The sequence below is a fragment of the Nelumbo lutea genome, chromosome 5 (assembly GCF_056320005.1).
Source record: "Nelumbo lutea isolate HS-2025 chromosome 5, American lotus-T2T, whole genome shotgun sequence".
In the NCBI taxonomy this organism is placed as follows: domain Eukaryota; kingdom Viridiplantae; phylum Streptophyta; class Magnoliopsida; order Proteales; family Nelumbonaceae; genus Nelumbo; species Nelumbo lutea.
The window spans coordinates 5,981,267-5,995,153 of NC_142688.1; the positions used below are offsets into that span (position 1 = coordinate 5,981,267).

Genomic DNA, 13,887 nt, shown 5'->3' on the forward strand with positions numbered 1-13,887 from the left:
GTGTGAGAGTGAAGCCATGTATCTCTTGTTCTCATAGTGGATATTTTTCCTCTCCACCCGTGAATGTAGGCTACAAAGTCGAACCACATTAAATCTTGGTGTTCTCTCTATATGTTCTTCTTATCTTCTCTCCATGGTTTACTATTCTATAATATGTTAGTTGGCATGGTATTAGAGTAATTTTATGTTGTTTAACACGGTCCATCCTTGAAAATAAAGATATGCATCTTCCCCTATGGCCCAGAAATGGATACAGATACAGGAAGATAGATATGGGAAATAGGGATATGACTCTTTTTTTTTAATCTCAGAGATGGATACAAGTATGAGCATCCCATGTAATATGCTTATACCATGGTTCATAATATCAGTGATATTTGACAAAATTTCCCCAAAATATCCCCATTTTGCTAGGTGGTGATATGAAATCCTTCGGGATTTTTTTTTCAAATATCCCCGACATTTTCACAATATTTCAGATTCCATTGATAGGCTATATATTTGAGGTTTAGAATTTTAGAATATTATTAAAAACTTTTCAATATTTCACTAAAATCATCATTTAAAAAAATATGTTCCTAAAAGAACTAACAGGGGATTGGTGATTGGATAATTGGCTTACTATTTTGGATATGGTTCACTTACTAAGTCACTATAATTCAAAAGAAAAAGAAAAATTCATACAACTACAAAAGAGTATTCTCAATGTAATCAAAACAGACAGTGACGATAAAGACAAAAGTGCAAATGGCAAGTAACTGATATATTTAAGGAAGAGATGATGGCTATAGGCCAAAAAGGAGACAAAGAGAAAGATGCCTATTACAATCCCTTAATCTTCTCCCATTTGACTTCTACAGTTCTTTGCTATGGTTTTTTTAGCCTTAAATGTGCAATTATATTTCTTCTAATGATTTCTTGGAGGTTCATTAACTAGTTTTACATTTCTACAAAACTTTCCTAATCTTTTAGATTTTCCAAATATCTTATCGAAATTAGTGAAATATCTCCAAAATTTCTCCAACTCTACATGGTGAAATGTCCACTGATATTGAAATTGTGAAATATGCTTATATCATTCTTGCACATCTAGATTTTAGATCCAAGTGCCACTTCTCAAATTTTAAGTCTTGCAAGTTTAATTAAATTTCTAACATGTACAGATTTTTTATAGTACGTTTTATTAAAACCTACTGTTTTACATATTTTAAAAGCATTCATGCTATAGAGATCATATAGAAGTCAATGCAGTATCGAGTAAGTATGTGTGCAACACCAGTATGCTAGGCATGTACAAACATCTGGGTATCATATATCTTCCCAGTCAGCGCACAAAGAATAGTACCACCAGTAACATGCAATGCATATGTTGGTCATGAGGGGAAAAAATGCATATCTATCAACTTTATTGGATGGAAGTTTCAGGAAGGTGAGATGTTAATCACCTGAAAACAAGTATTCTGAAGAAAACCACGGCATCCAAACCACCAATGGCCAAGATTTCATCTTCAGATGTCTCCCAGGCTTTCAAAATCCAGCTAAGAGAAGGAACTAACCTCTTTAAGCATATAAATTCATTGTGTTTTATGTTTTCTTGAGCAAGCCTCCGGCCAAAGTAGACACAAACATTTGCTGGTTGTTTTCTCAGGACAGAATACAATGACAAAAGCAGCACACACATGCCTATATTGATACCTGCAGAGGTTAAGAGAGCAGAGACTTTCATCTCTGTCCACTACAAGTAGAACTCTTAGGCATCATCCTGCCTAAAGCCACATATAGATTTGAAGATTTTTTCCATTGGATGAGACAATTTCTAAAGGATAACCACTGCAGGAAAATGGATTAACTTTCCTTAGACACAAAACGCAAGATGCTGAAAATGTAATAAGTATATCAGTGAATGTGAAAGTGCAGATGAACCCATATGACAAAATAAAACTACAACCCCAACTTTTACCTCTTAAACAGTGATTAGGATATACTGAAGCTTGTTCAGGTACTAATACAACTATTCAAACTTAAAGACAAAGCTTATTGCAATAAAGAACCTGAAAGATGAATGCCCATATTCAGAATTTTAATATGCTAAAGTTTAACACTTTGTATATAATATTGTGGGGAAAAACTAAGAAGTAACCGCATATGCAACAGTTTGAATCAGTTATCTATCAACAAGAAGACATAGAAACACAACACTGCAATCACTACATAGAAGATTTCAGTAAATGGGCATTTGGCCAGTAATTTGAAGTTGAAGAACAATACAAGTCGTAAAGTTTTTCTATATGTGATTCAAGGCAAATAACAAAAAAGACAGGATTTGGAAATGCTAATGAACATAGCTCACACTGATATGATATTTCATCATTTAGAGGACCTGGGCGTCTAATTAGCATCAGACATAAGCAATGGGAAACCTCCCTTTTTCACAAGGAAAAGAAGTGAGTTTAATGATATGAATTCCAAGGAGCAAATATTGGTTCAATTCCGTTCTATCAATCACAATAACATAGAGCAGCTTGGGCATTTATTCTTCATTAGTTTTGGCCCACTTTTAGACCGCCTGCATTGTTGACTCAGGGCACCCTCGATAGTTAAACACAGAAAGGAATTTCCCCCAAATAACCTATTCTAACACTTAACCATGAAACTCCAGAACATTATCCATCTCTGATTTTCAGACTGCTCTACTGATAAAGGAGCGTCTTGCATTTTCCAAATACTATACCATAAGCCAAAATCATAAGAAACAGTTTATTCTTCTCCATACACAAAGCACGTTTACTACAGAAGATTTTCAAGTAAGCAAAGAAACTTTAGTTCCAATTTTCCATATCTAGAACTTATAAGTCTTGAAACTAAGGGCAATACTAGAAGACAAAAAAAAAAAAAAGAAAAGAAAAGAAACCGAAAGTGAACGACCAAAAATCTTAGCAAAAGTAGCAACAAATTAGCGACCTATAAGTCAAAGGCACAGTTTTCTCTACGTCACCAATACATCGTAGAACAATGGTAAAGACACTTGCCTCTATTTAAAAGTAGAAACAATATCGGTCGAGTTTTCTGTTGAACGTTCCAGAGAAGTAAGAAGTATGGATTGGACAGTGTAGGAATTTCTTATCAAATTGAAAAAAAAAACAAAAACAAAATGAAAAAATTGGGCGAAATAGAAATCCATCCAGAGATCATACAACAGAGTTATCTATATGTATATAAAATTTACGAATCAAAGAGCAGGAGCTAACAAACAAAAAAAGAAAAAAAATACCTCTAGCCCTATGGGAATCAGAATTGACGATGACGGGAATCATAGAACAAAAACACGGAAACGGATTCTTGAAACGCAATCAAGTATAGGAATAAATCAAAACGAGTCTTCTAAGAAAAGCGACGAGGAACCAAAAGCCAAAAAAAACGAAATGGAGAAATTGCGTTAAGAGTCATCCAACATTTTCACACTCAATCGGATTGTTAAGAAGAGAAAGAAAAGAAAGGTCTCTCTCCCTTTTACAACAAGAAAAGGAAAATGACAGAAACCCGTTCGGGGTTCGCCTTCGCAAGTCCGCACCATTAAGCAATCGCACTCTGGAGAAGCCCTCCGGCAGGCGCCGTGTTAAGTGTTGGTTGGGTGGACGGACCACGCTAGCAGGCGGTATAAGCACGTGGACGGGGAAGACGACGTGACCTGGACTTGTGATGCAATATGTTAAACTGCCACTAACTAACTGTCCTTGTCGCCTTTGTTGGCTGGCTGGCTCCAAACAACTGAATCAAGCAACAACGGAGCGGACAGGACACCACCGCCTTATTCCTTTTTTTGGGATTCGGTTTAACATGACACGAGGATACTTTCTTGCATCGCGATGCATCATACTAAATTGTACCCACTGTTCTAAATTCCATTTTTCGTGAAACCTGCTGATAATGCATTTGATTAAAATTCTGCTCAAAAGTAATCAGAATTTATAACTGAAATACACATAATTATTCATAATTTTCACATATTAATTCTCATGATCACAAAAAAATATTCAGAAGCGACAATGCAGCGTAACGAAGAAAATGAAAGTTGAAAATTGAAAATACGTGCATCTGCTTGCTATAATTGAATTGAGCCTTGAAATGTGAACCGCTGCTTGATGCACAATGTACGGTTTGAAAACCATGAAGTTTCTCTAATTAATGAATTCTGAAACACCAAATCAGCCTTCGTGAACCATTAAATTGCATACGAGTTACAGCGACAGGATTCCCTGCAAGTTCTCCGCAAACTGTAAAACCATGGAAATCCTACTGTGCATTCGGAATATCCTTGCATTTAAAATGTGTAAATGTGCGGTGGATGTTATTGGAGGAAAATTTTTGCTTGCGGGAGATTCGGGATCGAGTTAACGACCGTTTTCTTCCGTACGAAGTAAGAAATTTAAAATATGTGAAAGAAGTCAATGACACGGCAACACGGTGATGCGTTGTATAGGGGACCCTGCATTACCGGAGCAATCACAGTTGTCGGCAGTATTCAGTAGACAACTAAGGGTGATCATTCCTGGCCCGGCCCGGCCCAGCCCAGACCGCAAATTTTCGGGACTGGGCCCAGGATTTTTTATGCCAAGTTCGGCCTGGTTCAGGCCCGCATCAAGCCCTGAAATTTTTGGGCTGAGCTTGGGCCTGACACTTCAAGTTCGGCCTGGTCCCGGTCTACAATATAATATAGTATATATTTTTAAATCTATATTATAATATAAGTATATTTTATTTTGTACTAAATGTTTATTGTTTTATTTAACATATAAATAAATATCAATCAATTGTCATATGTCAATACATGTGTAAATACTTGAGCCAATTCAATATGTAAATTGTCCTCCTAGGCATGGCCTTCACTCTCATTGCCTAAGCAATGTGGGACATGGAAAAACACTCAATGGTAGCACTCATTATTTATTTTTGTTCCAAGTTTCACACATTGTTCAAGTATGGGAATGAAGGCATTTGCCTTCATTTATAAAAAGATAGGTAAATCGAATCAAACTAACTCTAAGAATAATCAAATCCATGCCTTTTGTGTTGCATACTAGTAAGTGTGCACGTGATTTGTATATGGTAATTCTAGATGATAATAACAATAATAATAATAATAATAATAATACATCTAAAATTTTCAATAAAATTTATGTATTTTTTACTTTTTTTTTTGTTTTTTATTATTAATCAATGTAGATTGCAAAATCCAAATCTGATTGCATATACACTACATCTAAATATGTGATAATTGTATCAAGTTGTGAAGTTTTAAATATCATAGGCCTACCTACTTATTCATATTTTTAATTATAGTGTAAATATAGAATTATAGGTGCGCTCAATTTTTTTCTACAAATTTTCTTTGTATTTCTATGTATAAAAATATTTCTAATATTTCACACTTACATTTTTTGTTTAGCATGATAAATATATGATATTATACACGTGCCTGAATTTTTTTTGTAAAATTTATCTTTTTTTTCATTTTTGTATTTTTATCTTTTATTATTTTTATTACTTATTTATAACATTAAATGATAACACATTTGACCCAAAAGTTGAACTATTGATCTTTGCAAAACAGTAAAATAATTTTGTTTTTGGTTAGTTCTAAATCATGTATATCATTCTTATTATCAACAAAAATAATTCTTATTATTACACTTATTTTTTAATTTGATTAATAAGAGTATCATAACATGTGTCTAATTTTTTCCTATATTTTTTGTAATTTTTTGTAATTTTTTATAATTATTTATATTTTAAATATTTTATTACCTAACTATAATTTCATAGGTTGATCAATTTGATTAGAATGGTTGAATTGCTTAGTCACCAGTTGGATAATAATGATTTTGTTTTTGAGTTAGTTTTAAAATATATGGGATTGTATTGTTAAAATATTGACATATATCTAATTAGTAGCATTTATTAGTGAAAATAACTTAAATATAGGATTTAATAAGAGAAAATGAGAGTTAATGCCTTATGTATAAAAGACCTAATGAGAGAGGATTAAATGAGACAGAAACTGAAAAGTAATAATTGAACTTACATTTTCATCCCTTACAATTAGAGATGGACTAAATACACAAATATGGGTATTTTAGAAGCCATTAAAACTATAATAAGATGACCTCTATACCCTTTCTCAAACAAAAAAAATGGAAGATAATTTTAATCCAAAAAAACTTTTACTCTACATCTGCACTTTTATATATAGTATAGATATTATATTTAATTTAATTTAATTTAAAATTAAAATTTTAAATAATTAAATTCATATTATTAAATATCATAAACCTGAAAAGCCCATAAGCCTGGCCTGGGCCCATGTAGGCCCGAGCTTGGGCTTGCAAACTAGGACCGAGGTCCAACCCATGATCACCCTACAACTGAGTAGCGCAAGGGAGAGAAGAAAAATAAAGATGGCATGAACTTTGTAGAGATTGAAGCAATTTCTCTTTGCAGATGGAATCGGTTTGAGGTGAAATGACAAACCACAAATGTAGACTGTGCAGAAGATAATAGAGGTGGCGTGCTAACGTCACAGAAAGAAAGGTAAATTACAAATACCCCTCAACTTTCATTTGCGACATAGGCCTCCCTAAACTTTTACCTTACGATAAATACCTTCCTCCGTAAGAGTTATGCCGGTTAACTTTAAGAAAAAAAAGAGATTCTCATTCAGATGTTTAAAAATTTTAAAATTTTAAACTACTCTTTTTAGTTATTTAAATAATTTATGATTCAATTAATTATATATATAATATTGAAGTATTCTCAATTGCTCTAATAGATTCATAGAGATTTTTTGTTGGACCAAACATTCACATGAAATGGTCGAGGTTTCTTTATTGATGAGGAAAATTTTTTACCTACCAATTTTTCCCATTTCTTTGGTGTTTATTTTATGCCCCACCCCTTCCCTCAATGTAGAAATGGATTAATGATCAAGAATTTAAAAAAGGGAATATGTATAGTGCCAAAAAGACATGATAACAAAAAGGCTTGACCAATCGCCCCTGTTGAATTTTGATAAAAACCCACCTGATCGTTTAGCACTCATATGCTGTCATTGATTGGTTATTAGTTTTTTAGTATCATGTCTTCCCAACATCATAGTTAAACCCTTTAAAATAACTTGTTTCCCTACGTCAATGAAATGATTCTGGTTATTTTAGCTAATTTTGTATGGATAAAATAGAAATATTTTTGGATCAATTAGGGTCTAAGATAAAATGGGTGAAAAAAAGAAAATAAAGAAAGCTTAAGTGGGTATTTTGATAATTTAATGCATTTTATCACTTGATTTAACAATCATAGGTATTTATTGCAAAGTAAAAGTTCAAAGAGGGTCTTTATCACAAGTAAAAATTTATGGGTAATTGTCACTAACTTCATAATATAGGAGCGTCTTTATAATTTACTCAAGAAGAAAATATAGGTGGCAAGATCATGTAAAAAGATTAGTGGCTAGAAGTGCTGACGGTGACAAAGAATAAGACTGAAAAATTCAAACTTAATTTCAAGGCCAAACTTGAGTTCGGATAGATGATCCAATGAGATGGGCCACTCAGCCCATATTGACGCACAAGGTCGATGAGTGGGTATGGATGTGGTTTCAAGTTGGTGGGTCAAATGGGTTTGACTAAAAATTGCCAATCCTAGCATTGTATAGTCATGCTTTAATTTTATTTTTCAGAATATATCCCTACCAAATTTGGATTAACTGAATGTGATGATTGTGAAATCAATAATAATATTTCACGTCAATAATCAATTTATAAGCCTTACTGTGAGAGGTATGGGTCCTCGTGTATTTTATTAATGGTGTGAAAAATTATCATTGATTCCAAAACCCACTAAACAGTCATCACGTTAAGCTAATCCTTTGTCATCCCTAAACCCTTTATGTACGTCACTTTAAATCTATCAAAATGAACTGACATATTAATACATTGATCATAGATATATAATCTTCTAAGACCACCCGCCCCTTAGTAGAAACTCTTAATGACAACACTTCAGCCACCAGTTCAGCATCAGCACACGTCATTACTAGAACATCCTTCCATCCGTGATCCAAATTTTTCTGTAGGGCTCTTGGAACTTTTCTCCATTCGACTTCCAAACTTTTAACTGCCCTATATTCCAGCCAACTACGTAAAGGACTTGATCGTTTGAGTGAAGGCATAAGAGTCCTGTAGTTGCTCTTCCTGTTAAAGGATCAAAAGAATCTTCCACCATCCATTTGAATTTATATTTCTCCTGAACCTGCTGCCTAGTTCCCACAATCTTTTGATTAGTTATCATATCATCCACCAATCGTTTACTCTCTTAATGACCAAACATCGAGCAAGCACTGGATTTAGCGCCTTTCCTCTGTAAATCTAGACTAAAAAAAGTTTGATCTGATTTACTGAATTTCAGAAACAAAACCTGTAAACCTAATATATTAACATATATAATATATATTATATTAATATTAATATTAAAATATATAATAAAATAAAGGGTAAATTATAAGGACCCCATGTATTATGGGGTCAGTGTGACAATTACCCTCCCCCCCTGCCCGAACTTTCATTTGTGACAAGACCCTAAACTTTCATTTTGCAATAAATACCCATGGTCATTAAGTCAGATGACAGAACATATTAAATTATCAGAATATCCACCTTAATTGTCCTTATTTTCTTTTCCTTGCCCTTTCTCTTATATACTCCAATTGGCCCAAAAATACCTCTATTTTTCTCCAAATGAAATAATCTAAAATAATTTTTTAATTATATTTCACTGACATGAATGACTCTCTTCATCTTAAAATATAAAATTTAATACCCACTCCTTTCTTTAATAATTTAAGAAAAACCAAACAAAACCTTAAAATTATATCTTTGAGAAATAAACTTCTACCATTTCATTTGAAAATATTGAATCAGCTAGAACTCTGCAAAGATCTATTAAGAGCAACTTAAAGGACTTCAATATATATTTAGAAAATTAACTAAAAATAAATTATTCAAATAAATAAAAAAGGGGATAGTTTGGAGATTTAAAAATTCTAAACAGTTCAATGAGATTTTGTTTTTCAAAATCAATTCACGGAAATCTAACAGAGGGGGTATTTATCACAAAGTGAAAATGCATGGGATCTTTGCCAAAAATGAAAGTTTAGGGGATAATAGTCACGAATCCATAGTACTTGGGGAAAGGGGGGGGGGGGGGTTCTGTAATTTGAGAGCAAATCTGCCCCCCACAACGTCTCACAGCACATTCAATCTGGGAACATCTCCTGTTGATGATATCAAAAGTGATGATGTCATCATCGGGAGATGTTCACAATACACAGCAGTGATGTATTGTGGGACATTGTGGGGGGCAGATTTACCCAAAAACTTTTATCATACCGATTAATTGGTTATAAGTGCTTTTTTTGGTATCATACCCTCTTGACATCATAGTGGAATACTATACACATGAGATTATATTAATCATTTATTTCTAAATAATACAACTATATTTTATTTCTTCATTTGATTCAAGGTTAGATGGTACGTATAACGATTCAATTAAATCTTATTCAAAATTAGAGATTTAAATTAACTGATCAAATTTAAACTGAATTTGGATATTTGTTTATTCAGTCAAATTAGAATTTAGTTAAACTTTCAAAGATCCGTTGGATATCAAATACATTTCGAAACATCATTTTTCTAATTAGATTTAAATTTAGATATGACTTAATTTGCATTAAAGTTGCCCCATTTATACCCCTAATCTCAGGATGCTTTTGGCTGCAAGAAAGGATGTGATTTGGGTCGTATTAGGTTGAGCAATTTTTTTTTTTTAATTTTGATGCAGAAGTTTGTTGTTATAGAAGTTATTTGTATCACAATTCACAAAGCTTATTTGACCATTATCGGTAGAGACGTGAAGTACTAGAGTCGCAATTTGGGCAGGCCCAACTTGAACCTAATCTAACCAATCCAAACTTTTTCATGGCATTGAATTTAAGTTTTCAAGCTTCGAAGTTAGGTCTTGGTTTAAAGCTCAGGTTTGACCTGAATTTGGGTTTAGGTTGAGACTTTAGATAGACCAAGTCCAATCTGACAGAACCCAAGTCTGTCTTATACGATATTGTATAATATGTAACTATGTATATTATGTATTTGTCTGAACTCCACTCAAGTTATGTTAGATTATTGGTAAACTTAAGCTTGACCTCATGGCCAAGCCCAAGATCTAAGCCTTGGGGTTGGACCTAACTTGACTCTGAACTTAACCCAACTCTCCCACAGTTGCCTCCGTATTATCAAGTAAAAATGGTATTTATCTCAATTGTCGATCATACCACCCTTGTTTGGGACCATGAGGGCATGAAACGACCTTAAGTGTGGTATTTCTTGGAGCAGAAGTCGATCATACTGGATATAAGAAATATATCCTAATAGACCAAAAACCCAACTTTTGACACTTGTCTCTTAAAATACTCTCACCCTATTCTTGAAAATGATTAAAAATAACTCTTATGCTGTTGCTAGATTTTAGAATACTTATTAAGTGTTCATTGAACGTGTTAGGTCCAGCTCCTTAACCTAACATTACTCTAACATATCAAATCCATTGTTAGGTAATAAAATCTCTCTCTCTCTCCTAAACATGTAATATTTCATTTCCTTGGGCCTAAGGCCCAGGTCAAATTCAGCCCAATGCTTTTGGATCAAAACCAACCTACCTATGTATATATAGGTAGCCTCAAGTGTGCTCAAGCCGGCATAAAACTCCAAATCTCACAATACTGATCATCCATCAAACGAGATGCCAATGGCCATACAGTTTTTTGTGCATGCATGACATAAACATGAACCTTGACAAAATGGCAAGGATTTTTAGGACAAAAGGGTATTAGGAAGAGAAACAAGGAGACTCCTTTAAGCTCCGTTCAAGGTCAGGGTCTTTTAGGCTGCCCCTACAGAGATGTTTATATGAATGTGTGTGGTGCAACTTGAGCAGGCTTAATTTAAAGAAATGTTAAAATTGGAACGGGTCCATCCAAGGTGTTCGAATCTCCGACTGCAAGCCACACCTACCCACGGAACACTACAGATGTACACTGGAGCATCTCATATATACAGCTGTAGCGTCCTGTGGGTAGACTGGGGTTAGGAGATCTGGATTGCCATCCAAGGGCCTTGGTCTATGCTGAGTAAATTCTTTAATAAATATGCAGCTGGTACCTGCCTTGCAGATCCGTGTGTGTATTGCAAGTTCTATTACTGTGGGAATTTTTATTTTGGAGTTGGGGGTACTTGAGCAATATAATATATGTAGTTTTTGAAAAGATAAAAATATAATGTTATTACATAATTCAGGCACGAATCTGCTATTCATGAACTGTTCTCACATCTCTATCAAAGGGCATTACAACTACTGTAGGAATATCTCTCTTGTCATTCATGAGTCTAAATACACGGTGATGGTGGCCTGTGGGTAAGGATGTGGGAACAACTTGTGTTAGTAGATAGTAAACTGGACTTCATTAAATTTCAACACACCCCCAGCCACCAACATAACATAAAATTCACTTTTTGAGGGTCCAAGTCGAACCATTGGGCTTGCTCGTTAAGCCTTAAGAGGGTGTGATTAGTTAATTATGTGTTAATTTTGTTTCTTTTAGCCTGTGTTTGGTTTGGAAAAAGAAGGTAGGGAATCCCCACCTTTTCCTACTTTTTATTTCAAGCCAAACACAGTCTTAATAAAAAAACAATTGCCACGATATATGGTCCAGATTAACAGGACTTTATGGCTGTGCTAAGGGCTGTACAGTAACTAAAATCATCTCACCCACGTCTCACTGATGTGGAGCACCGCCGTCATGTGGCATCTTTGGAAAGGCGAAGGCCATTGCTTACTGGTTACTGCTTACTGAGATGGAAAAATCTCGGGTTCTGAACTTTTATTTTTTTGGTATGGGGTTCCGGACTTAGGAGTCCAATATGGGCTACCACCTCATGACAATGTAAGTTTATCCCTCCCCCCAAAAAGAGCTAGGTACTAAGCACAAAGTCATGTAAATTTATCTTCGGTCCCAGAGGCGAGAGGCCAGATGGATCGATTCAGTCAGATTGATTACTCACTACTTCTTCACCAACTATTGTCGTCATTTTTTGTACACGACCGGTGATAGAAAGTAAAGGAACATGATGAATTCGATCGGAATTCGTAACGTTCAACGACGTAGAATAATGTACGAAAATATCTGTTAGATCTCCCTTTCTACTCACTCATCCATTTCTCTCTCTTTGAGACGTCTGGATGGCTGGAGAGTGGAGGCTTTTACCGATGAATATTATTAAACCAACCAAAACGAATCGGTTATTAGATATAGCTTAGGTGACGGGATCCCCCTTTCCAAGACAATTGTAGGATGAGTTTCACCTCATTCACACTTTGTCATTGTATGTAGTTGTTGTTTGCACAACTCTGGCCGAGATATTAGGGATACTCCCTCCGCTTCAAAAGCAACAAACCAAAGCCAATGTAGCAAAAGGGAATGAATGTACCAAATAGAAGTAATTACTAATGGGCATCACCATCATCGTCTTCTACCAATTACGCTTTTGTGCCTTTCCAGATTATAATTCTCTATCTCTGGGCCGGACTGGACCGGGTGCCCCGGCCGTGTTCTTGTGAGTTGTGAATGCCAATTAATTTCTTAATTTTAACAAAACCTCAAGAGTCCAAATCTAAGTCCCAAGTGACGTTCCTGCAGACATAATGAGTATCTCAAGCAACAACGTAACTCTCGTGTATTACTATTACCATTTCATGTGGCGGCCGGTCATCGGTCATATATCTGGGCCATTCTTATCTTATAAACGTGGCGTGTGAGAAGGGAGAAGAAAAAATAAAAGCTAAGCCCGAACCATCCACGACCATGTTACTCGAAGACCAAAAATCCCCCCTCACAGCTACAATACTACAACAGCATGTGAGTGAAAGCATGGCGCGCATGAATAGTTTTAGACTTGGAATTGAAGGGCAGCAACAAAGAACAATCGAAGAAACAGACATAATAATGTCCAGACACTCCAGACTAGCTAATATGTAAAAATGAAGAAAGGGAGAAGTTTCGTTCCTTCTTGTGTAGCCATCCACATGGAATTCCCCCCGATTTGCAGCCCAAAACCAAATGTTTCTATGTTTTCAACATGTATGAAACGGGATGGGGATGGCCCACCCCCCTTGGAAGTTGGAATTTGGTGAAAGTTGAAACCATGCAAGACAAGGTCCAATGTACAACAACTGGCCCATATTGTTCCCCATCAAAAGTACCTGGCCTGCAGCAGGTTGGTCTAACCAGGCTAGCGGGAGACACCCATCGGCCACCATATTACATGCATGCCCTGATGTTTCTACTTTATATTTCTATTTTCTAAAATTGTGGAGGTGTTTTATGTTCCTTCTTGTCTTTTATGTTTATTCCTCTTCGCGCTGATTTGAATTTTGAAGCCAGCCCACATGCCACCCATACCACTTTGTTGAGATCTTGTCCCTTAGCTAGTTAATTATCTCCGCTGCTACAAATTAAGCGGTTGACAGGTTCAAATATTGTTAGCCCCGGCCATAGGGGGTTGGTCAATTCATGACTTGGTGGCTTTTTGTTAATTAAGCAGAATAGTGATCAATTCATATGTATCCATGGCCAATTAAGCTGTTTTCTTGATTTTGCTTTTAGGGGAAAACATTAATTTACTCATTCCACTAAGGATATATACAACACTCTATATATGGTCTTAATATTCTATTGGTGGACACGAACCCAGTTGCCCACTACTAATTAGCATTGTATTA

General features: G+C 35.0%; 1 protein-coding gene across 11 annotated transcripts in view; it reads right to left on the reverse strand.

Moving 5' to 3' along the window:
* Positions 1–3,881, reverse strand: part of LOC148850017 (hyperosmolality-gated Ca2+ permeable channel 2.1-like) — a 188,316-nt gene extending 184,435 nt beyond the window's left edge. For 2 of the 11 annotated variants that reach the window (XM_088946906.1, XM_088946911.1), the window contains exons 1-3: positions 2,351–2,803; positions 1,961–2,051; positions 1,446–1,830 (exon numbers count right to left, since the gene is read on the reverse strand). In XM_088946906.1, the coding sequence (XP_088803032.1) occupies positions 1,446–1,726 (281 nt within the window). In that variant the 5' untranslated portion in view covers positions 1,727–1,830; positions 1,961–2,051; positions 2,351–2,803. Of the gene's footprint in view, positions 1–1,445; positions 1,831–1,960; positions 2,052–2,350; positions 2,805–3,029; positions 3,120–3,271 lie in introns of those variants that run through there. The other 9 variants (XM_088946907.1, XM_088946910.1, XM_088946916.1 and 6 more) reach the window with 9 other exon arrangements.
* Between the last annotated feature and the right edge of the window lie 10,006 nt (positions 3,882–13,887).